Here is a 21,669-nt window from a genome sequence, read left to right as displayed (position 1 = left end):
CCAAGAAAACACCTTCACGCGCTAGCCCCACGGCGCTGAAGGCCATCTGTGTGTGCGATACTGGGCGGTGGTCTGCGCGCCGGAGCCGGAGTTATCACCGGCTTTCTGAACCCGATTGATGTTTCTTCCGTCTGGCATCCAAGCTCAGAGACACGACCGTGGACAGAGATTCGTTTCCTATCTGGAGGATCAAGTCGGCATCAGTCCGCCAATACCAGTCAAGTCACCATTCCGGGGACAACATGTGCATAATAATGAAAATCTAGCGGCTACTTGCGTTCGTGGAGTTTTGGAGTCTACGGCCCTCACAACCGGCCCTTGGGCGGAGCAGCGGAGAGCTCCCGGTCTTTTTGCTTTTTGGCACGCAAGTCCTGGCACGGAGTTCCGAAAGAAGGGATTCTCTTCCTAGAGGGTGGTCATTCATTCCTGGGCATGGGTTTTTACTTGCTTATACTCTATTCTTAGTCTCGAACTTCGAGGACGACCACATCTGGGAAGGGGATCAAGTTGGGAGGTGTAGCTGGGCTACCACTAGGTAGCTAAGCTACACATCCCTATCGCTACTATTGCTCTTGCCCTCCCCCGAATCACTAGTTTAGCTTCAGGGCCTGTTGCGACGGCCATGGGCTCAAAAGCAGAGGGGTCTATCGTTACGACTCAATCGCGTTACTTTGAATAGAGTCGATATCAATACCCACTATTTATTAGTATCGATATGGACTTTCTGTCGTTTGAATCCGAGCCCCATCTATTGATGAAAAGTATGATACTGAATAAGAGAGGATCATGTAGTATGCGGTCGATATAGCTAGCTATCCACTATCCGCTGGGAGTTCTTATCTTGTCCCCAGATGCATACATACATATTCGCATAGTATAGAGGTACACAAACATGTGCCATGTGCACGTACATGTACCGCAAGGATCCATGATGCTACCTAGATTCTTCTGCCTGTTCGTGCCTCCAAGAGGGATTGATGAAGCCGCTCTTCTCTAGACTCTTTTTCGCAGAGTACCCGGTACTCGTGTGCTCTCTTTTTTTTCAGCCAAAAGCTATATTGTGTCGTACAACGAACCATTTTTTCTTCCTACTTGTAGTTTCATCACGAGAAGTGAGATCACAAAGAGGGAAGACTAGCAGGGCCAACGGGGTCGATCGATAACTTGTTCGGCCACGACGTGACCCAGAAGATAACTAAATCGACGCCGCGAACCCAGCCACGTCCATAGATATTGAGCTGGGCTTCTCTGGTCGTGGTCTGATGTCATTTGGGCCACGGCATCTTTAGGGAAATAGCAGCCATATTTCAACTAGCTCGTCGGACCTCGTGCGGAAGAGGCTGTCGGCTTCGAAGCGTCGAGCGTTAATGAGGGCTTGACAATCTGCGGCTGTTTAGGTCGGCGAACTCGCGGCCGGAGCAGAGAAATTTCAAGACTTCTCGAATCAAGGCACCGAAGATGAGGTTGTGGCGTGTTGCATCTTGACCTCAACCCGTTTGAACGTCCTTGGTCTAACATCTTTGTCAAAGGCTTTCGAGTAGGTCTGAATTCTGACCTCTCCAGAAGCCGTCAGAATGGGACCAATCTTGGGACGATATTTCCGAGCTTTGGAACTTTCGACTGATTTCGTCGGGGCTCTGGTCTCTGGTGAGTTTTGTAACTGAGTTGGTGGTTGTTTCGGGTCGGGCATAGTCGACATTTCTTCCACTAACCCTGTCTTCCGTGGTTCACTTTCTATATTCTTCTCTCCCGATAACTGCTCCGTGGCAGTTGAGGTGTTCTGCTTCGGCGGCTGTTGTCGTTGTTGCATCAATTGTTCAGCAACAGCTTTCAGAGCTGACATCTCCGCTCGCATGTTTGCGCGCTCCTCCTCGTAAAGTTCATTCAACTTCTGAAGCCTTTCATAGCCTTCTTTCGATTCTCGCAGCTCCTGTGCCAATGCTGATGTACTTTTCATCCATCTTTGTGCCCTTTGAGCTGCTTCTTCTTGATAAGATCTTTGTCGTAGTTCCGCCAGGTCCAGTTTCGTTTTCAACTGAGAAATAATGGCTTCCTGCTGGGTGAATCTGCTTTGCAGTTTGTCCAGCTCGGCCGAGGAATATTCACCGCCACCGGTCGCAGGGGAACCTGACATCGGTCTTCGCACAGCATACCGGAGACTCGGGCTTTGAGCCGTAGGTGCCATCAGCACCAGCTCGCTATCCTTGTTCCCTTGAGTACTCTGGACTTTTTGCGGCTTTCCGGAAAGCTCCTCCATTAAAGACCTGCAAGCTAGTTGAAATGACCTTGCCTTTTCCTGCGCAGGGCACTCTCCGACATTGTCCGGAAGAGGGAGCGATTCCCACTCTAGAAGAATGCTTCGAGTCCGTGGGTGAAATGTCCTGCGATCATTCTGAGTTTTATCGACAAGTGGCGGCGCAATGCCTGCATCAACTGCTGCATCGAGAATCGTGGTATATTCTGCGAGCTTGCAGCAACGCACACACAGATCCAGCATACGGTATATCACCCTTGCTAGCCGATCAATCGACTGATTCGCGATCGTCAAGGCGTGGTTCACAGAACGCTGTAACCATTTCTTGCCCTCCTCCCAATTCCCGTGCTGAGAGTAGTAGGCTAGAAAGCTTCTGAACAGGTCATCCTTCCACATGCTCCCATAGTCCGCTTCGCGGAGGAGCGTTAACCAAGCTTCAGCCCGCGTCGGTTGCTCGCACCTCAGGGATGCATAGACCAAGACCATCAAAAGGCGTGGATTCAGAGTGGCGGGAACAGGAAGGTCCATTCCATTGACACGTGTCTTTTCCCACTTGTGAATTACGTTCAGCGGGTTATCCGACTTTGCTATGAAGTGCAGCATATGATTCAGAGAGCGGGAATCGCAGGCTCGACCAATTTGCAATAGCATATAGAAGATTGCAGGGTCTGAAAGTGGTAGGGTGCTCCTCTTCAGTGCGGCAACGGCATGGTAGGCTAAGCTGTGGCTTCCAACCTTCGAAAGAGACCGAATGAGCATAACGTAAACGGAGACAGAAGGCACTTCGTCCGTGTGAAGAACCGCTTTTCCATAACCGTCAATCAGCCCAGTCAGTGGTATTCGGCCAGCATCGAACTCAGCCGTTAGCTCTTTTATGGCTTGTTGAAGGCCACCCCTGGCAGCCTGCGCTTGAATGCGAGGTGCCACATAGAAAAGGTCTTCCAGGTTGCCCAAAGAACGCATCTGCTTTCGTGTCAGAGCCAGCATCTCGGCTAAGCGATTGGTGTCTGGAAGAGGGCCGTTATCCTCAGAAGTTTCAGGGACTGCACTGTCTACTAGATCGTCCGGTGGAACGATCGAATAGAAGTGATTGGGTCCGACGCGTAGATGCAGGAGCATCCTAAGTGCCAAGGTGATTGCGTTCAGACGATGGTAACGCTGGAAGTTGGATAACTGCTCAGCAGAGAACTCGCGTGCAGAGAGCACTTGCCGAATCGGTATCTTCTCGTCCTGCAACACTCCGTCTTCCTGACCCAAATCCGCCGGCCAAATTGGCATCTCAATTTCCCCCGGGATTTCATCGTCTTGCACCCGCGCTTGCACGGCTGTAGCATAATATCTTCGTTGCTGAGAAATTCCAGACAGGGTGTTACGGAATTGGAGACTGCTCCGGAGCTGCCGCTCCCGCTCCTTGAGCGAATCTATTTCATTGTCGATGGCAGCGAGCCTCTCATCCCAATCCTTCCGCTGTTTTGCCTTCCAACTAGTATCGACGAAGAGGGCGGCCGCAAGGACAGGAGTCAAAAGGACGGTGAATGCGTCACCGAAGCCTGGCCGGCGCCTTGGAGGTCTGGTGGTGGTCTTTCGAACAAGGGTAGAGCTGAGGGACTCGGTCGAGGAGAGAGAGTGAGAGCTTCTTAGCCTTGGTCGAGACGCTTGAGTCCATAAGCCTCTCATTGCCTCGGTTGAGGCTTCTCCACCGTTGTCGCCAGAAGTCGGTCCTCGATGGGCGAGAAAAGTTGATTTGTATGTCCCAGAGGGAAGTGGGCTGATCGCAGTGAAGTTCAAGCACCTAGCGAGGCTAAAAGGACGAGCTGCATTGGAGCTAAGAATCGATTTGGTCTGACGGAGACGTCAGCCTCCCAGAGCTGCTAGGAACTGAGAAAGCCTCCCGGATTCACGGTTGTCAGACAAATATTTTCCCGGCCGCCCCCCTGCCACCATCGCGTTCCTGGTCGCGCATTCAATCTCACAAAGACACAATTTGCATCGATGTGAAACCGACTCTGCCCTGCGGCTAGGCTTGAATGGCTGCCAGGAGCCGCTTTCATTCAGAAAGCAAAAGTAATGACCGTCCAGAAACCTTCGAACTCCGCCGGTCGAAAACCTACAATCTCCTCGTTGGCCGGTGGAAGTCGTTTCGGCGCAGACGCATAATCTTGGTCTTGCTCGCAGCATGGCTCCTCTATCTCTTCTTCAGGCACATGCCAACAGATCTCCCACCTGTCTCTGAACGATATGACACTCGCTACGGTCGCTTACACCCGGGGTTACATGGACCGTATGGGGTCGATTCTCAAGATGCGTTCCGAAACTCCGACCAGGGTTATGATGGTCCTATAAGGTTCTACGAACTGGCCACCACGTTGCAAGAGCATGAATTGATTCGGGATATGAAAGGCAATGTTCTCTTCGCCATTTCGGACTTGAAAAGCGTACCTCAGGTCCTGCCCATGGCATGTGCAATGTCACAGCACAACAGGAGTCGAGTTCATCTGGCGTTCATGGGGCGTCACGCCGCAGCCTGGCCAGACATTCGTGCAGCGAATGGGCTCGAAGATTCAGGGTGTAATATATTCTTGCACGATGCTCGACCGGACCATGCAGCTCAATCGTCCGTGTCGAGGCTGGAGGTCGGTGCAAGTGCGAGTTTGGGACATATCCATTCTGCCATACGCCTGTCTGCGGTCTTAACTACAGCACACGAGGATGACCACTTGATGAACGCTTTGAGAGGGAAAACGTCGTCGCTTGGTCTCCCTCTCATAACGCTTCCTGCCAACAGCCAGCACAGTCTGTCGTGGATCTCATCTCTGGACGCTGCATCGCTCTCGCAGCTCAAGAAAATCCAGATTGATATTGTAATTCAAGCGCGGCCTGAGTCTTCAGCTTCTCTGATGCGGCTTCTGCGATCGATCAAAGACGCCGACTACTCGGGATGGCCGCTTCCCAGAATGACGGTGGAACTCCCCAATAACGTTGACCCGTTCCTTGCCCGATATTTGTCAAACTTCCGATGGCCTGCCAATGGCGCTGGCAGTGAGAGCAGACTCACAATCAAGCACAGGCTTGATGCAAGGCTCATGACTCCGGTGCAGGCGTCTATGCGGACGGTCGAGTCCTTCTATCCTGCAGACCCCAGCACGTCTCATCTTCTGCTGCTCTCGCCCAACACCGAGCTCTCGCCAGACTACTTCCAGTTCTTGATGCACACTTTGCTCGAGTACGGATACGGATCACAAAGTACAAGTCTGATTGGCAACTTGGCTGGCATCTCGCTGGATCTACCTCGATATGGACCAGACCTGAAAACAAAAGCGCCATATGGAGGACAGCTTGCGAAGCCCTTCACCCTATGGCAAGCGCCCGCATCCACTGCGGTGCTCTATTTCGGAGACCGGTGGGTGGAATTCCACACTTTCCTGTCTTATAGACTCCTCCTTGATCCGAAGCTCGCGTCGCAGACAAAGTCTACACCTATGTTGTCCCACGAATATCCCGCATGGATGGTACCGATGCTTGAAATGATGCAAGCGCGTGGTTACTATGTTTTGTACCCGAGTTTCCTGGAGAGGGAAGGACTATCAGCGGTCACGGTGCACAGCGAACTTTCTCAATCCCCTGAAGAATACTTGGCGGAGGCAGAAGACCAAGCATCCGATAAGGGCGCATCAAAGATCAACTTGGCTGATGAAGCGCTGACGGCGGATGACGAGATCGCTCGACTGATGCGCCAGGAACAGAAGCTCTCCCGGAACTCGCTTACCACTCCTCTTTTGGAAGCCACGGTCCAACAACGGGAAGATGACTTTACAACAGAGCCTGGTATTCCATTGATGTCCTTTGACGGCGAAAAGAGAGAATGGGCGGATTCCTGGATCCTGGCGTCGAAGTTCGCCGAGGATTTCGCAGTTTCGGTTGGAGGATGTTCGAGCTACAACAATGACCAAGAGACTAACACTGTCGGGTCACTGTTCTGTGTGGCAGGCACATGAGTTTGAGTCCTCGCAATGCTTCAATGCTATCTGCAGGGCGTTTTCGCACTTTCCAATGATGTAGTCTTCGGCGCTACCGGATAGAAAGCACTGCTCCCGGTGCCACTGTGTCTATTCTAGCCACAGAGAAGACAAATCCGACTTGAAGAAACCCGCCAAGCAACCACCGAATTCATGCTAATGTTATCATTTTCTCGTGGCAAATCAACAGGCGCGACTGGCGTTGTAAGATCGAGTTGGCTGACCAAATCGGTGCGGGAGGGGAGGGAGAACTAGAAGACCAGGGTGGTGGAAAGAAGTGGTGGACGATCATTTATGATCGAAGATCCCAGAGCACCAGAGTCGATTCGGAGGAGCTGCACCCTGAAGTCAAACAGGGGCGCAGAAGTGATCGACGGTCTTTGTCTACTCGGTACTGTCCATCTTTTCCCTGCGTAGGCCACACGCCACAGACTGATCCCGACAACACCATTTTTTGGTTCTGCACCTGCAGTCACCCAGTCTGTCCATCAATGTCTGATAATTGATAGTGTTATCGGATACCAGATGAGGGGCTGTGGCATATCCATTGAGACCCGCTTGTGCTTCCCCAGACTTGACAATTGGTGACACTGGTGGCTCCCGTCTCTTACACACCATGGCCAAAACCCCTCGCTGGCCTCTCGCTGGTCTCTCGCTGGCCTCTCACCTCGGCAAGGCCAAAGGCTGGATCGACCAGTCGACGGTTTGAATTGGGAGCAGGGATCTGATGCTAGAGCAGGTGGGATCTTGAATGGGGTGCCAATTGGTGATTGCGGTGCTACGGCGTCTCGACCTGCGCTTCAAGCCCAACCCCAACCCTGGTTACGCCGGATGCTCACAATGCATTCCCCCTCTGGGCTTCCACATGTTTTTGCTTGAGGATTACTCAGGATTGGCATGGAGCACACCCGTACTTTTTCCTTCTCGCCGTTATCACAATGCCAAAGGAATGCTCTCGAGTCTGAAGCTCAATGAGTTCGGCTAATGCATGGCTGCAGTGGTCGAAGCCACTAGCCCACCGAGCCCACTAACCGTGAACTAGCCTTCCCTCGCGATGTGCCTGCCCCGGAGCCCATCAACAGCAGCTAGCACTCCCTAGACGCCATTCTTGGGGCCTTTCCACCAGTCAAGTCTCCGGGGGTCCCCCACCACGAACCGCCCCCTCGCGTTCCCAAGCATCGCTAGTGGACCATTGGCACGGAAGAGTCTGCCTAGCCCTGGCTCCCCCCGAACATTCGACAATCAATGGGCTGATGAGCTGATGGACGACATGCTTGGGCTTCGTTGTGGTGGCCAGTGGTGGCCAGCGGTGGCCCAGGCCCGTGCTTGCAGCATGATGGAACCCCACCATCCTTCTGTTCCGTTCCCCTCTCTACCCACTGGCACCCACTGGCACCCAGTATTCGTCCCGCCCTTCAGGAAGCACCATCACCTCGTCTACAGTGGATCTCCTCCTCTCTTCCTTTCTCCAGACTTTCCCGCCCGCTGTGAGCATTCCACCACTCGACACAACTATTTCCATTTGAATGCTTGTGAATACTTCCATTGCTCTTGTTCTTGTGAGCCTCCACGGTCCGGATTCAGAGTCGACCTTCAATCTCTTCTCTATACCCCCGCATCTACCTCGACGTGCCTGGCACCGCTCGTATCGAACTATATCCTGCCCTCCATTGGCCCCAACCTCTCTCTACCTGCACCTGTTGATAACGTTGTGAGGGCGGCCCAGCGAGGAAATACATCGATCTCGTCCCTCCTCAAACCTAGCATTCTGGTCGTTGCCAACCGACGAAGAGCTACTGAGCAGCACGTGTTCTCCTCTTCCCTCGATACCTGCTGTTGTGCAGGACCGGCTAGGACTCCTGTGGGTGCAGGACGAGCCTGGGAGGGGTTTCCTGCTCAGGATACCAAAACACTTCATATTTCACCTCATCTCCGGTCAATCAAAAGAAGATGGCTACAGTTGTGGTCCAACAACAACCCCAAGTTCGCCAGTCGACTCCTCCACCCCTCGGTCCGACCATTTCATTGAATCAAGCTCGATCCTCGACACCCATCCCCAACAAACACATACCTTACTGCCCACCAGGACCGGTGCCCTCACAAACGCAACTCACTCCTCCCAACTCTCCTCCTCTACGAAACGTCGCCCCCAAACCCACCTCGCTCCTGCATCCCCCAAGCAACTACCAGAGGCTGTGCAATTCCCCGCCGATATATGGCATCTCGGCCAAACAGCTAGCCGAAGCCCTCGAACACTACTCGCGTCAGCCCCTTCCACACCCGTCGTCAGTCTTTCCATGGCTCCACGGGCTCCATCCCGATAACCATATTCAGTTAGCCTTCTTTGTCGCAAGGAAGAAGTCGCTGCGAAGAATACCAAAATGCTTGCGAGGGATAACCATCATCAAGGCCGGCGGTGACCTGAGTCGCTCGAGGATCAAAGGTGCCCTTGCCCCAGATGAAGTCCTTAACCTGTCAGAGAGCAATGGTCACGGCTTTGTGGAGTGTGATCCTCGAGAGGGCTTCTCGGTGCGCAATTTCCATATACAAGCGGCCAAGATGGCACTGGTGTCCGATGTCATCGTGTATGGCGACGAAGATACAGACCACCGTATCATCAAGTCTGTGGCGGAGAGAACAGCCTCCGTGCAGAAGAAATGGCGGAGGGAGCTAGAAAACACCGGCCAATGTCCAGAAACTTTCAACACCTTCGTGTTGACGCAGTCCTTTGAGGACTTTGAGCAGTCATATCCGGAACTGGTGGCCGTCGACTCCCAAGGCAGATATCAGGACCATAACCTTGACTTCCTCCAACAAGAAAGGCGAGAAATGTGCGCCATGTCCAAGGCTTCGGAAATCTCGAATGCTGTTTTCCAAGGCCCGTCACCAGGGCCCTACACTGACCCGCCATCAAGCCTCGACGACCCGAGCTATGATCTTTATGTCGAAGCTAGCGATCACGCTTCACTTCCTGACGACAAACTTCTGGCTGCGAAATTGAAACAGCTTGAAGAACGCGAGGAAGATGACGATCCTGTCCATCTGACTTTCCCTAGCTCGGGAAGTATTCTACCGCCATCATGGTCGCAAGTGGAGGTCGACGGCATCCTGCGTATGTGTCGATGGCTATACAACCTCACCCACACCATGAAACCTGTCAGCAAATGCAAAGACGAGGACGGCGACATTCAGATGACTGAATTTGCACCTCGGCGCCGTCGGGTCCTGTTGCACTGTGCAGATGGGTACACCGAAACTTCGATGCTCGCCGTCGCGTATTTCATGTACGCTGAGGGTGTTCCCTTGCACGAGGCGTGGATACGCTTGCACTGTGAGAAGCAGCGCAATTTCTTCGCCTATCCTTCAGATGTCTCCCTGTTGAACGCCATTCAAGGCCGCATTCTGACAGAGTCTCCAAATTTCGATTCCTCAAAACTAGCCTCCATAGAAGCCCCGGCCTGGCTGGCCAAACTCGACGGTAGCCTGCCAAGTCGCATTCTCCCGTACATGTACCTAGGGAATCTGACCCACGCGAACAACCCCCAAATGCTCAAGCTATTGGGCATCCGGCGGATTTTGAGCGTCGGTGAGCCCGTCTCCTGGACGGAGCAGGAAGTCAACGACTGGGGACGAGAAAACCTGATGATGGTGGATCGCGTGCAGGATAACGGGATCGATGAGTTGGCGTTGGAGATGGAAAGATGTCTAGAATTCATTGGTAAGTTTCCCATTGAGGGACAACAGAATTGCACAATGTGGGTGACTGACACCGTCCAGAACGAGGAAAGCAGGATGGCACAGCGACCCTAGTCCACTGCCGTGTTGGCGTCTCTCGCTCCGCAACCATTTGCATTGCCGAAGTCATGGCAAGTCAGGGGCTGAGTTTCCCCCGTGCATAGTAAGTCCTCCGGTCACTCGCACTCCGTGTCAACACTCACATCCTTTGCAGCTGCTTTGTTCGCGCCCGCCGCCTCAACGTCATCATCCAACCGCACCTCCGCTTCGTCTACGAATTGATGAAGTGGGACGAATTGCAGCAAGAGAAACGCGGCGTGATCGTCAAGCGGGAACTTGAGTGGGCGACCGTGGCAAGGGAGATTGCTGCAATGAACCGGCCTTACGCACGGTCATGAACCCTGAGTGTCCCAGATCGCGCCTGCCCACGTTGCTGCCCCTGGTTGTTGCCGGACGCAAACGCAAACTTGGGCTCCTCTGTTGACTCTCCCTAGGCAGGGTGAGCGAGTGCAGGGTCAAAAAGAGCTGGAGCGTTCCTGATGCTCCTGTCCTCCTGGTCAGACAGGCGGACTCCTTTGATACCCATTGAAGTAGTCGTTGTTGTGACGATATTGTGTTGATGTACGATGAGTCAAATGTGTCACGACCACAGCTGTTACGGATTGGATACCTCTATGATGGATGAGGGATGTTGAATGACTGTTATGAAGACCTGATGATGGGCGTACTGTATGTGGATCCTGGACAGGATAGTTTTTGGACAAGCCCTAAGACCTCGAGAGGGAGGGCACGCAATGGGAAGTTTTTGGGATCCATGTTGATGATGTCCTATACCTTCATTGGATACAGGAGCTCAGTGGGAACTCAAGCCGTTGCGATGTCGCGCTGCGCTGCGCAGTGCGCTAAGTGCCCCCTCCTCCCAGTCTCGATTTCTGGGAATTTGTCATAAAAGCTGCTGGTTGTTGGGGATACCGGGGGTTATAATACCTATCTACCTACCTATCTACAATCTCTGGGAATCCCGGCTCCAAGGGGGGAGCGCGAGCCATGAAAGGAAAGGACAGGACAGGACAGTGGGAGACCTCGATTGTAGCTAACCAGTATCTGGGTTTCAAAAGAGGTTCTTACCATTTTATTATATATGACAGCGAGCGTTTTTTATTTCCCAATCTTATCAAAAACATACCTACCTACCTACTAGCTCGTTAGGTACCTAGGTAATATATCTACCTACAAATGATTCCGAGCAGGGTAGGGTGGCAGAGAAAACCTCAATTATAGCGAGACGAAAAGGTTCTGCCGGTTCTACCATTTTATTTTCCGTTTCCCGATTGATTAAATATCTCAAACATGTTATCGAGTACATATGCAATTATTCCTGGGGTGGCCAGGTGGCCAGGTGGCAGAGCAGAGAAAGTTGATTCCTCCACCCCTTTTCTCCCTTTCTTCCCTTTCCCTTTTCACCTTTTGCCCTTTGCCTTGTATATGCGTCATCCACCCAGTATGCCGGTATTTATTGTAACTAGGTAGTAGGAATTTACTACAACTTCTCCGCCCTCTGCCTCAACTCGTCAGCCAGCCTTTCCAAATACGCCCTGACGATATCCCTTGGAATCACGCCCGTGTCCAGTCCAGTAGTAGGGGTTCCACCTGTAGAAGTTTCAGTTTCAGTTGCAGTTCCAGTTCCAGTTCCAGAGGAGGATTCCGGCCCCTCAGCGGTGTCAACCTTCAGAAACCGCCGCACAATCCTCTCCACGTCGCGGCGCCCGTCCTCATACGCGGCGAGGTCGCGGTTGCCGTACACGTCTCGCCCAGCGGCGTACTTGGTGGAGTGGAGAGTGCGGAAGAAGATGTTGACCGAAATGTTAATCCTGTCTTCGGCGGTGGAGGGGTTAGTGGTGGTTGAAGGTGATTCGGGTGTAGGCTGGGATGCGGCTGTGGCTGCGGCTGCGGCTGCGGACGTTGAAGTAGAAGTGGATGTAGAAGTGGACGCTATTTCTGATGTTGATAGTGAGACCGGCTGCTGTGCCTTCCTCGGAGCGCCTGCAGGCAATGGTGTCCCCGTGTGCGCCCACAGCGGTGGAATGTACAACGCGTCACCGGGCTGTAAAATAGCAATGTGAGGTTTCGTACCCGGCACGACCCTCACCGTGTCTTCTCCTCCCTCTCCTGACTGTTGGGTCGATTCAAAAATGTCAATACTGGACGTTGTCGACCCAGGCGGGAAACTTAGGTGTTTCAGATCCCCCGGTGGGAACAATATCAGTTTCCTAGTGCCCCGGATCTGGAAGAGGACGTTGGCCATGACATCGTAATGCAGCCACATGTTCACATTTGCGCTGATCCGCAAGGGACTGCTGTGTTGGTTCCTCACGACAAACGAGAGTTCCCGCGGAACGGCAAAATCGGGCGCGAGTTCGGGCCAGTCGCTGGCAAAATCGGCGGGTGACAAGGTTGGATTCGTGCTCGAAATCGATCGGAGGTACATGTGTGCATTTGGGTCGGAATCGAGTTGGTGGATGAATTCGTGGAATGAGGTCGTCTTGTAGGCAAAGTCTTTGCGTTGGAAGTTCATCGTCCTGCCGGGAGCGGAATGCACGACGACGGATTTTGAAGGTGGAATCTTGGAGAGGAGATATGCTGCCGTCCATGTAGATGTACATTGGCCAATATCCAGATCCGAAAAGAGTTTGGGCCTGCCCTCGCTCAGGACACGGGTAAAATCTTGCTCTGTTTCAATCTTGATATGCTCGATCGGAGTTGAGATGCGTGCTGTCGGTGCACCGCCCTGCGGCGTCGACTGAGGGGCAAGTTTTCGGGTTTCTGGCTTCACCATCGTCCAGTGTGAACTGAGTCCGGCCTCTCGGTCATACAAAAGCCAACAGCCAGGGTTCCAGTACGCCCCAAAGCTGAAACAGGTCGCCCCTCCGCCCACAATCAAAGTAGTCTGTCGTGCGGTGTAATGTGTCGAATGACCAATGAGAAAAGGCCGTGGGACATTCGGGTCTCTCTTGGGCAACACACAAGCAACCCGAAAATCCATCTCCTTCTCGTAATCGTTGAAGGCAGAGAAACTGCCGACAATGGACAAGATCTCGTAGTCCTTGGGTATGCAGCCGTGCTTTGCCACTCCACCGATGAGCAGAAGCTCGTCTCTGATCACGCTGTAAGAGGCCCCGAGGCGATTCATCCACGGCCAGATGCCCGCGGAGGCGTCCAGAGCCGTGGATACCCTGAAATTGATTCCCATGACTTTGTTGTCCCGGATGATCAGTCTCCATTTCCACAGCCCTTGACAAATAACTCCATCCTGTCGCATTCCGCCTAGGAGCAGACCATGATTAAAGCCCAGGCGGACAAAAGACGCCCCAAACCGTGGCATAGGGTCTTGTTTGAGACTGCGGAGCACTTGCCAGCCGTTTTCCTTGTCCCATAGCAGGCAATCAATCGCAATCCGGGTTGCCGAGGTTTTCCCTCCGAATACTACCACGCCATATTGATCGTAAGGAAGTACCACAGCCGCTGCTCGATGCCGAAAACGGGGCTCGGGAAGATCATGGACTCTTTCCCATTTTGAGTCCGTTTGAAGCCAGCAATCTTTCATGGGCGAGGACGGTGAACCTCGACCGCCAACGAGAAGGTTCTGTCCATTGCTGAGTGTTGTGATAGTATGGCAACACCTAGCGCCTATATCCTCTGGTGGAGCGGAGGGATATGGAAGTGTCGAATCTGTCGATGTGTAGACGGAAGTGGTCGACAAGCGACCTCGGAGGCCAACGCCACCATGAACAGCTATAGCATCTTGACCTGGGACTATAAAAGCCGAGCCGTGATGGGTCCTTCCTTCTTGCTCTGGATTTGCGGAATACTTGTACGCAAACCATTGGGTATTGTCTCTGTGGGGCGAGACGGTCCTTGCTGACATGTCTGATGCCAAACTATCAACTGATGCCCTTCTCGATCTTTGCTGCTCTGGCACGAGAGGTTCGGGCCCTGTTTGTGCAATCACTAGGCAGTAGTGAGATGCGAACAGCGCAAATTCTTCCCTAAGTCCAAGAATTAGTACTTCAGTGATTCTCGCGATCTGCGTTCAACTCACCACTCATCGAAGGGCTCAACTTCATCCAGAGAAATTCTTTGGGATGGGGACAGGAACCTGGGATCAGCCCAAAGCTCCCATAAATTTTGCATCTCAACATGAGGGAAGCCGGCGTCCTGAAAGCGTAATGTCTGCGTGTGGCAACCGGGATAAGTGAGTACAGAGCGAAGTGGTGTTCCTAGTTTAGCAAAATGTTTCAACATGGCCGCCGTGAATGGATTGTCCGGACGGTCCGGTGACTGCTGTTCCAGCAGGCAGAATGTGACGTCTGCGTGTGTTAGTCATTTTGTACGGCACTAAGAAGGCCTAGATATACCTGGAGATAACGTAGAAGTCCAAGCGATCAGCGCATCGGCGTCTTTTGTAGCCATGTAGGTGATGCTGACTTCGGCGACACATAGTACAAGGCATTGGTCGATGTCCACGACGGACCTCAGTAGGCGCTCCAATCTTGGGGGATTTCGTAGATCACATCCGATTGCGACGTAGACATCCGAATCCAGCACAACACCCTTCATTGAGCCCCTGTCCGGCGTCGTCGAGAGCATCTCGCTCATCTTGGGGGTATTCAAGATAATCTCTCGCTTGCTGATCATCAGCTCTTCGAAGTCGACGTCGATGAACTTGGTGTTGCCACACAAGTCTGGATGCTGGGCCATCCATTGGAACGGAAGTGGATCGCTACAAGAGTAAGTCGCGCTTGATCCCACCAGGCAGGCTATTGGCATCCTTACTCACTAGCCACAGCCCAAATTGATGATGACCTTGTTTAAGTCAGAGGGCTTTTCCAGGAACTGCCTGACCACCCAGTCGATTGCTCTCATGCGGAGCCAGTATCCGCGGTTGATGGTGGGAGACCGACGGATCGGCTTCTTGACAAAGTAGCGATAAAAGTGCGGTTGTGGAAGGTACAATCTCTCGACACTTCTTTTGGAAACGATGCTGCTGTTATTTGTCTGTACATGCCCATCTGTTAGTTAGAATAAGCCAATTGTACAGGGACTGAGTCCTGACGTACGCCCATCACGAGCCCGGCGTTTTTCTCCATGGGGATCTCATCGTTGGCGTTGCCTTCCTGGGGAGACATTGGGGAGGCCATATTGATCTCCGTTGGCCCATTCGCAACATCTCCGAGAGAGACAAGAGAAAGAGGCGAGGTCAATGGAAATAGAAGGTCAGCAGGGGTGAGTCACTGGCTGCAGGGCATGAAATCGTCACTTTTAGGAAAAAGATTCAAGTCTCGAGCGATATTCGGCCTTGGCACTGTATGCATTTCTGATTGGTGCGAGTGAATCGAGTGAATCGCCCTCTGGCCGGTGATATTTGCCCCCGGATTTCCAACCTTTCGCTAAGCAACTCTTTCACTATAAACCGCGATCAAACCGGTGTGTCTGATGCAGCAAGCGGTGGATCAAGTGTAGAAAGCATATTCCACCAACCCAACAACGCGCAGTGACCCTTCATCCCACCAAAAGCAGGACTTGGACTCTTCAAGACATCAAAGCAAACAAGACGACGGTATCATGGACACGCCTGAACCATCTCTAAAGGCCCTGTTCAACCAAGCAAAGAAACAGCAAGAGGACTTGGATAGCCTCGACCCTCGAAGCGCGACGTTCAAGCACTCGCTTCAATCCATCATCGATAACCTCGAACAATGCCGCAAGTTGATCCAAGATCTCTCTTTGTTCAGCACGAATGAAGAAGTGGAGGACATCTCTACACAAGACCTGCAGTATGTAGAGAGAAGGGCAGCGAGCTCACTAGTCCCAGTTCTTGGCTGACTTTGTCTTTCAGATACCTGACGGTCGACTGTCTACTGGCAGAAGTCAAGATCAAAGGATATGGTGAAAACAGGCAGTCATCATTACGGGATGCCGCGGAGCTATTCGAACAGTTTTTGACCCGGATAGATCAATATGGTCTACTGGGTGCCTCGGATCGGGAGCTCTACGAACGCTACCTCGAGCAGCGCAGTTCATTCCGAATAGTCTCCTCTAACAGCCCTGAGGAGAAACGGAGGATCAAGATCTCCCGCTTCCAGGAAGAGAAGTCTTTGAAGCAGAGGCTCCAGGTTTGTAACCCCTCGATCGCTATCAAGGGGGCGAAAGTCACTGACAAAACAGTATTTGAGAGATGAATCGAAGAAATCAAACGTTGACGACGAGACCATCAGGAGCCTGTACGTGGCCGAGATCGCTTTCTTAGTCAACAAGGCGTTTTCATCGCTGGACATGATAACACAGGAGCTGGAAATCTTGTCTCAAATGCGGCATGCTGAGCCAGCCAGGCCAGGACCACCACCTCCAGACCAGAGAGCTCCTGTGAGACCGGATTCTTATTCGGAGCGTCTAGATGGACCCGCCACAATGGCAGGCCTCGGAAAGAGAGGAGGTCCTCTACTCAGCTCCAGTGGAAAACCTCTCCAGCCATTCACTCTAACAGACAAGAGAACCCAACTGCGACAGGGCGTGTTTAGGCCAGGCCACAACCTCCCCACCATGAGCATCGACGAATACCTCGAAGAAGAGCGGCGGAGAGGTGGCATTATCGACGGCGGAGGAAACGCTAACGCGCCTCAGCCCGAGCCCGATGAGGACAATATGGAGCAAGTTGATGCTGCCACAATGAAGGCACGAGAGTGGGACGAGTTCGTCGAGGCCAATCCAAAGGGAGCTGGAAACACGTTGAACCGGGGGTAGAGTTTGACTGGCTTCAATGCTACTACTGAGCATTTGCCGTAGACGGGATTCTTGGGACAGCAAGTCGTAGTTTCAATTCCAGCTCTTCCATTCGCCGCTCATCACTCAAAGCAGAAGCGGCGATGCCGAGCGAGTGAGGCCCAAACTGTTCCTAGATGCCTTCACTCACGTCTCTTGAAGGTCTGCGACGGTGGTAGGCCGCTTCGCTTTGATATCTGCGAGAATTTTGTCCGCACCCCTGCGAAGCAGTTCAGTCGCAGCATTGATTCCGAACATTTCCGCGTCCTCCCGACTCTGGACCTTCTCGGTCATGTCGATTTCGGCCTTTTCTTTGCCGTCTGTGCTGACCACGAGTGCTTGCATTCGAAGAAGGGAGCCACCATCTTCCCATGCCGTCTCCACCCCCAGCGGAGCACTGCATCCTCCTTCTATGGTCTTCAAGAGGCTGCGCTCGGTTGCTGTAGCAAGGTGAGTCCGTTGATGATCGATTAGGTTCAACATGCCCTGCACCCGATCGTCGGACGATCTGTTCTCGATGCCAATAGCTCCCTGTCCAACGGCATGGAGCATTCCACCGTTTTTGGAATCTAAATACTGAGTGATCCGATCGCCGAGCCCAAGGCGAATGAGTCCGGCAGCGGCGAGAATTAAAGCATCAAAAGGTCCATCCTCAGCATCGAGCTTAGCTAAGCGAGTTCCCACATTACCTCTGACGTCGACCACCCGAAGATGTGGATATTTGAGTGAAATCTGGGCAGTTCGTCGGATGGAGGAAGTTCCTACGACTGACCCAGCAGGGAGATCCTGTATGTTGCAAGCTTTTCTTCCAGCTTTGATGACGAAGGCGTCTCTTGGATCTCCTCGCTCCAGCACCGCGCCTACCTCGCAACCTGAAGGTAGCTGAGTGGGAACGTCTATTGGCATCAGTTAGTATATCGGACAATAACTCATATATCTGTATCGGGACAGCGCAAACCTTTGAGTGAGTGAACCAGGAAATCCAACTGTCCCTCCATCATGAGTGTCTCCAATTCGTGGGTCCAAATGTTCTTGACGGGCATATCCTTGAAGGGCGTGATTTTGTCAATGTCCCCTGCTGCAGTATCTCGCGCCTTGATGGCGTAGACGTACTCGGGACAGGCCGCTGCCAATGCCTGAACGACCATATCTGTCTGGACCAGAGCGAGTTTGGATTTTCTAGTCCCGACATTGAACGTCGTCTTGGAGTCTGACTCGGTTGGGTTGGCCGCGGCATTTTCGCCTGACACAACCGCGATGGTCGTCATGCTTACCCTGTAGCAAGTGTGTATAGTGAAACTCAAGGCAAAGCAGGTCAATTAAATTTTGATGAATGGCAGTTGTGGTGGTGGTTCCACTTTCGTCCGATATGCGCGGAGCCTTGCCGCGCCGAAGAGGGTCACGTGCTGCGGGTGACGTGCCTCGGCAAGCATCTTGGATCCCGAGTGGAAATGATGATCACCATGGACCTCGACTCCCGATGTGCATCGAGCATCTTCCATGCGGCTGCGGCCAACAACCAAGTGACGAAGTGCTGCCGAATCAGTAATCTATCCCCAGCATATCAATAACAACCTCATTCTCCCCTTCTCTACCACCTTCTCTTCCTTCACTGCGGTCCACCCCGTTGATACCTCAACATGGGCTACACAGCCAAGGCAACGATACCTCTTATCCCGCTGGCGAAGGATTCCGTCCTTCTGCCCGGTGTCACTCTCCGCATCTCAGTATCCAACCGTGCCGACATCCCTCTCCTCCTATCATCGGCCTTCCAACGGGCCACCAAGTCGAGATCCGGCTCAGCTCAACTACCCGTCGGCTGCGTTCCTGTGAATTCGCCGTTTCTCAGCCCCGATGGCAAGGAACTGCTCGACAGCGCGGCAAAAGAGAGCAGCCGGGACTATGACTATGCCGACATAGACCCAGGCAAGGCTAGAAAGAAGGATTTATATGGATACGGCACCCTGGCCAAGATTGTGAGTGTCCAGGGGAGTCCCAATGCGGATCCGTATCTACTGGTGGAAGGAATCCAGAGATTCAAGATCGACAAGATTAAACATGAAAGACCATATTTTGAAGCCGAAGTTACATTTTATGAGGATGAAGTGCCCGACCTTAACGACGGTGACCTTCGCGCCAGTTTCACCCGGCTCAAGCAACGATCTCGTGAGCTTCTGACCCTGCTAAGGCTCTCATCTCTCTTCCGCCCGGCATCCATGGCGCTGTCCCCTTTAATTGTCCGCCGTTTCGAGCTGTTCATCGCAAAGAAAGACCTCTCTCAAGCTGGCCAACTGGCCGATTTCATGACGGATATTGTGGAAGCAAGTTTTGAGGAGAAGCTTCGAATTTTGAGCACACTGGATTTACATGAGAGACTAGAGCGCGTCCTTGCCTTGCTCAACAAGCAGATCTCAGGCATCAATGGAAACATCAAAGTCACCACAATAACCTCAACAACCCTGCCATCCAATATGGGTGTTGATATTTCCGACTTGAACCAAAAGCAGCGCGAAGCCCTAGCGAGGCGAGCAATGTCTAGTCTCAACGGCATGACGCCGCCCGGAATGCCTGGTGCTAATCGGGGTGGTGACGACGACGAGGATAACGAAGTTAACGAAGTCGATGAACTCAAGAAGAAGGTGGCCGAGGCTGGCTTGTCGCCTGAGGCTCAAAAGGTCGCGGAGCGCGAACTTAGACGACTGAAGAAGATGAACCCGGCCAACGCTGAGTATGGTGTGATTCGCACTTACGTTGAGAATTTGGCCGAGATACCGTGGACAAAGGTCACCGATGATCAACTTGGCGCTGATACCCTGAAACGGGCTCGTAAACAGCTTGATGACGATCATTATGGACTCGAGAAGATCAAGAAGAGATTGCTCGAATACCTCGCGGTCTTGAAATTGAAGCAGTCTGTCAACGCCGATGTCGATCAACAAATTGCTCGTCTCACTAAGCAGCTTACTCCCACTCAAGATGGGGAGGACAGGGAGGTCGAGCAGATCCCAGACAATGAGAAAGATGCAGCCACTGCCAAGCTCCATGTCCTCAAGTCGAAGCGCATGGTGGACAAGTCTCCGATTCTCTTGTTGGTTGGACCACCTGGTACAGGCAAGACCTCTCTCGCAAAGTCCGTTGCACTTTCTCTTGGTCGAAAGTTCCATCGCATCTCCCTGGGCGGTGTTAGGGATGAAGCAGAAATCAGAGGCCATCGTCGGACGTATGTGGCGGCTATGCCAGGTCTGATTGTTAGTGGCCTGAAGAAAGTCGGCGTGGCCAACCCAGTCTTCCTCCTTGACGAGATCGACAAAGTGAGCACGAACAATTTTCACGGTGACCCTTCAGCTGCCATGCTTGAAGTTCTTGACCCAGAACAGAACCACAGCTTCAATGACCACTACGTCAACATTCCTATCGACCTAAGCAAAGTCCTCTTCATCGCCACGGCCAACTCTCTGGATACCATTCCGCCGCCTCTCCTCGACCGAATGGAAACGATTCGCCTGGCTGGCTACACGACAGTTGAGAAGCGTCACATCGCCAAGCAACATCTCATACCCAAACAAATCCGCACCAATGGTCTCTCTGAAGGACAAGTCGTCATTCCAGATGATGTCGTGGATACCATCATCACATCTTACACACGTGAATCCGGAGTCCGCAACCTCGAGCGCGAAATCGGAAGCGTGTGTCGCTACAAGGCAGTCCAGTACGCCGACGCCCGTGACGCAAATGACACTTCGAAGTATGACCCTGTTGTACGTGTCGAGGAACTTGAAGAAATCCTCGGAATAGAACGCTTCGAAGAAGAAATCGCCGAGAAGCAATCTCGTCCCGGTGTTGTGACCGGATTGGTCGCCTATTCGTCTGGTGGGCAAGGAAGCATTCTCTTTATCGAAGTCGCTGATATGCCCGGAAAGGGACGGGTGCAACTCACAGGCAAGCTGGGTGACGTGCTCAAAGAATCCGTCGAAGTCGCACTTAGCTGGGTGAAAGCCCACAGCTACGATTTGGGGTTGACGCACGACCGAGACGAAGACATCATGCAGAAACGGTCCATCCACGTCCACTGTCCCGCCGGCGCGGTGCCCAAAGACGGCCCCAGTGCTGGATTGGCGCACACCGTCGCGCTCATCTCGCTGTTCTCCGGAAAGACTGTGCCCCCGACAATCGCCATGACGGGTGAAGTGAGTCTGCGGGGACGAGTCATGCCCGTCGGAGGCATCAAGGAGAAACTCATCGGCGCCCACCGCGCCGGCGTCAAGACGGTCCTCTTACCCAATGGGAACAAAAAGGATGTCAAGGACGTGCCTGACGAGGTGAAGAAGGACTTGGAGATTGTCCATGTCAAGTAAGTTTTCCATCCTCTACTTGCTACCGGTGCATTCTTGTCGCTAACACTTTCTCTCTGCAGACATGTCTATGAAGCTCTTCGCTACATCTGGCCCGACTCGCAGTGGGCCTCGGATCGACACTTTGCGGAAGTTGAGAGCAGATTGTAATATCTACCTAGGAACGTAGGGATTCAATGCGCGCTGAAGGTGGTCTAGGCGTGGAGTACGAGGTAGTTCTCTGTTGTTGGACTCACGGGTCGTTGTTTAGCAAGCGTCAACGGTCAACCTCTCTTCCCTAGGTATATATAGCTTCTTTCGGTCCTAATCGAATCTGTTGTATACCATACTATCATTCCGTGCTCATTTGCGTTTAAACGGGTGCATTGGTGCTTCACGTAGCCAACAGGTGCCCAATCGTACAGTATTGTGTGCATCTGACGTGCAGTCCAATCGAAAAGCGTGCGGACAACCCTCGCCATTCCTGGTATGTAGCTATACAACGCAGAATTTC

The 21,669-nt window shown here is 52.7% G+C and overlaps 7 protein-coding genes across 7 annotated transcripts; 4 read left to right on the top strand and 3 right to left on the bottom strand.

The window, feature by feature from the left end:
- Window positions 1-1,444: 1,444 nt before the first annotated feature.
- On the bottom strand, window positions 1,445-3,931 carry Z520_00866 (uncharacterized protein; the record flags this gene model as incomplete). Its single annotated transcript, XM_016771386.1, has 1 exon — window positions 1,445-3,931. One exon carries the CDS (start codon window positions 3,929-3,931, stop codon window positions 1,445-1,447), a length of 2,487 nt encoding a protein of 828 aa, XP_016638296.1.
- A 350-nt stretch (window positions 3,932-4,281) lies between these two features.
- Z520_00865 (uncharacterized protein) lies at window positions 4,282-6,249 on the top strand (the record flags this gene model as incomplete). The annotated part of the gene is made up of 1 exon (XM_016771385.1): window positions 4,282-6,249. The coding sequence occupies one exon, from the start codon at window positions 4,282-4,284 to the stop codon at window positions 6,247-6,249; it is 1,968 nt and encodes a 655-aa protein (XP_016638295.1).
- A 1,971-nt stretch (window positions 6,250-8,220) lies between these two features.
- Window positions 8,221-10,403, top strand: Z520_00864 (uncharacterized protein; the record flags this gene model as incomplete). Its single annotated transcript, XM_016771384.1, has 3 exons — window positions 8,221-9,988; window positions 10,048-10,168; window positions 10,220-10,403. 3 exons carry the CDS (start codon window positions 8,221-8,223, stop codon window positions 10,401-10,403), a joined length of 2,073 nt encoding a protein of 690 aa, XP_016638294.1.
- A 1,142-nt stretch (window positions 10,404-11,545) lies between these two features.
- Window positions 11,546-15,191, bottom strand: Z520_00863 (uncharacterized protein; the record flags this gene model as incomplete). The annotated part of the gene is made up of 5 exons (XM_016771383.1): window positions 11,546-14,051; window positions 14,105-14,372; window positions 14,421-14,785; window positions 14,843-15,060; window positions 15,123-15,191. 5 exons carry the CDS (start codon window positions 15,189-15,191, stop codon window positions 11,546-11,548), a joined length of 3,426 nt encoding a protein of 1,141 aa, XP_016638293.1.
- Window positions 15,192-15,627: 436 nt separating this feature from the next.
- Window positions 15,628-16,806, top strand: Z520_00862 (uncharacterized protein; the record flags this gene model as incomplete). Its single annotated transcript, XM_016771382.1, has 3 exons — window positions 15,628-15,839; window positions 15,902-16,178; window positions 16,231-16,806. The coding sequence occupies 3 exons, from the start codon at window positions 15,628-15,630 to the stop codon at window positions 16,804-16,806; spliced, it is 1,065 nt and encodes a 354-aa protein (XP_016638292.1).
- A 165-nt stretch (window positions 16,807-16,971) lies between these two features.
- Window positions 16,972-18,092, bottom strand: Z520_00861 (uncharacterized protein; the record flags this gene model as incomplete). The annotated part of the gene is made up of 2 exons (XM_016771381.1): window positions 16,972-17,720; window positions 17,783-18,092. 2 exons carry the CDS (start codon window positions 18,090-18,092, stop codon window positions 16,972-16,974), a joined length of 1,059 nt encoding a protein of 352 aa, XP_016638291.1.
- Window positions 18,093-18,464: 372 nt separating this feature from the next.
- Z520_00860 (uncharacterized protein) lies at window positions 18,465-21,326 on the top strand (the record flags this gene model as incomplete). Its single annotated transcript, XM_016771380.1, has 2 exons — window positions 18,465-21,175; window positions 21,239-21,326. The coding sequence occupies 2 exons, from the start codon at window positions 18,465-18,467 to the stop codon at window positions 21,324-21,326; spliced, it is 2,799 nt and encodes a 932-aa protein (XP_016638290.1).
- Window positions 21,327-21,669: the final 343 nt, after the last annotated feature.

This window comes from Fonsecaea multimorphosa (genome assembly GCF_000836435.1).
Source record: "Fonsecaea multimorphosa CBS 102226 unplaced genomic scaffold supercont1.1, whole genome shotgun sequence".
Classification (NCBI taxonomy): Eukaryota; Fungi; Ascomycota; class Eurotiomycetes; order Chaetothyriales; family Herpotrichiellaceae; genus Fonsecaea; species Fonsecaea multimorphosa.
This window is presented reverse-complemented; position numbering and strand designations above follow the sequence as displayed.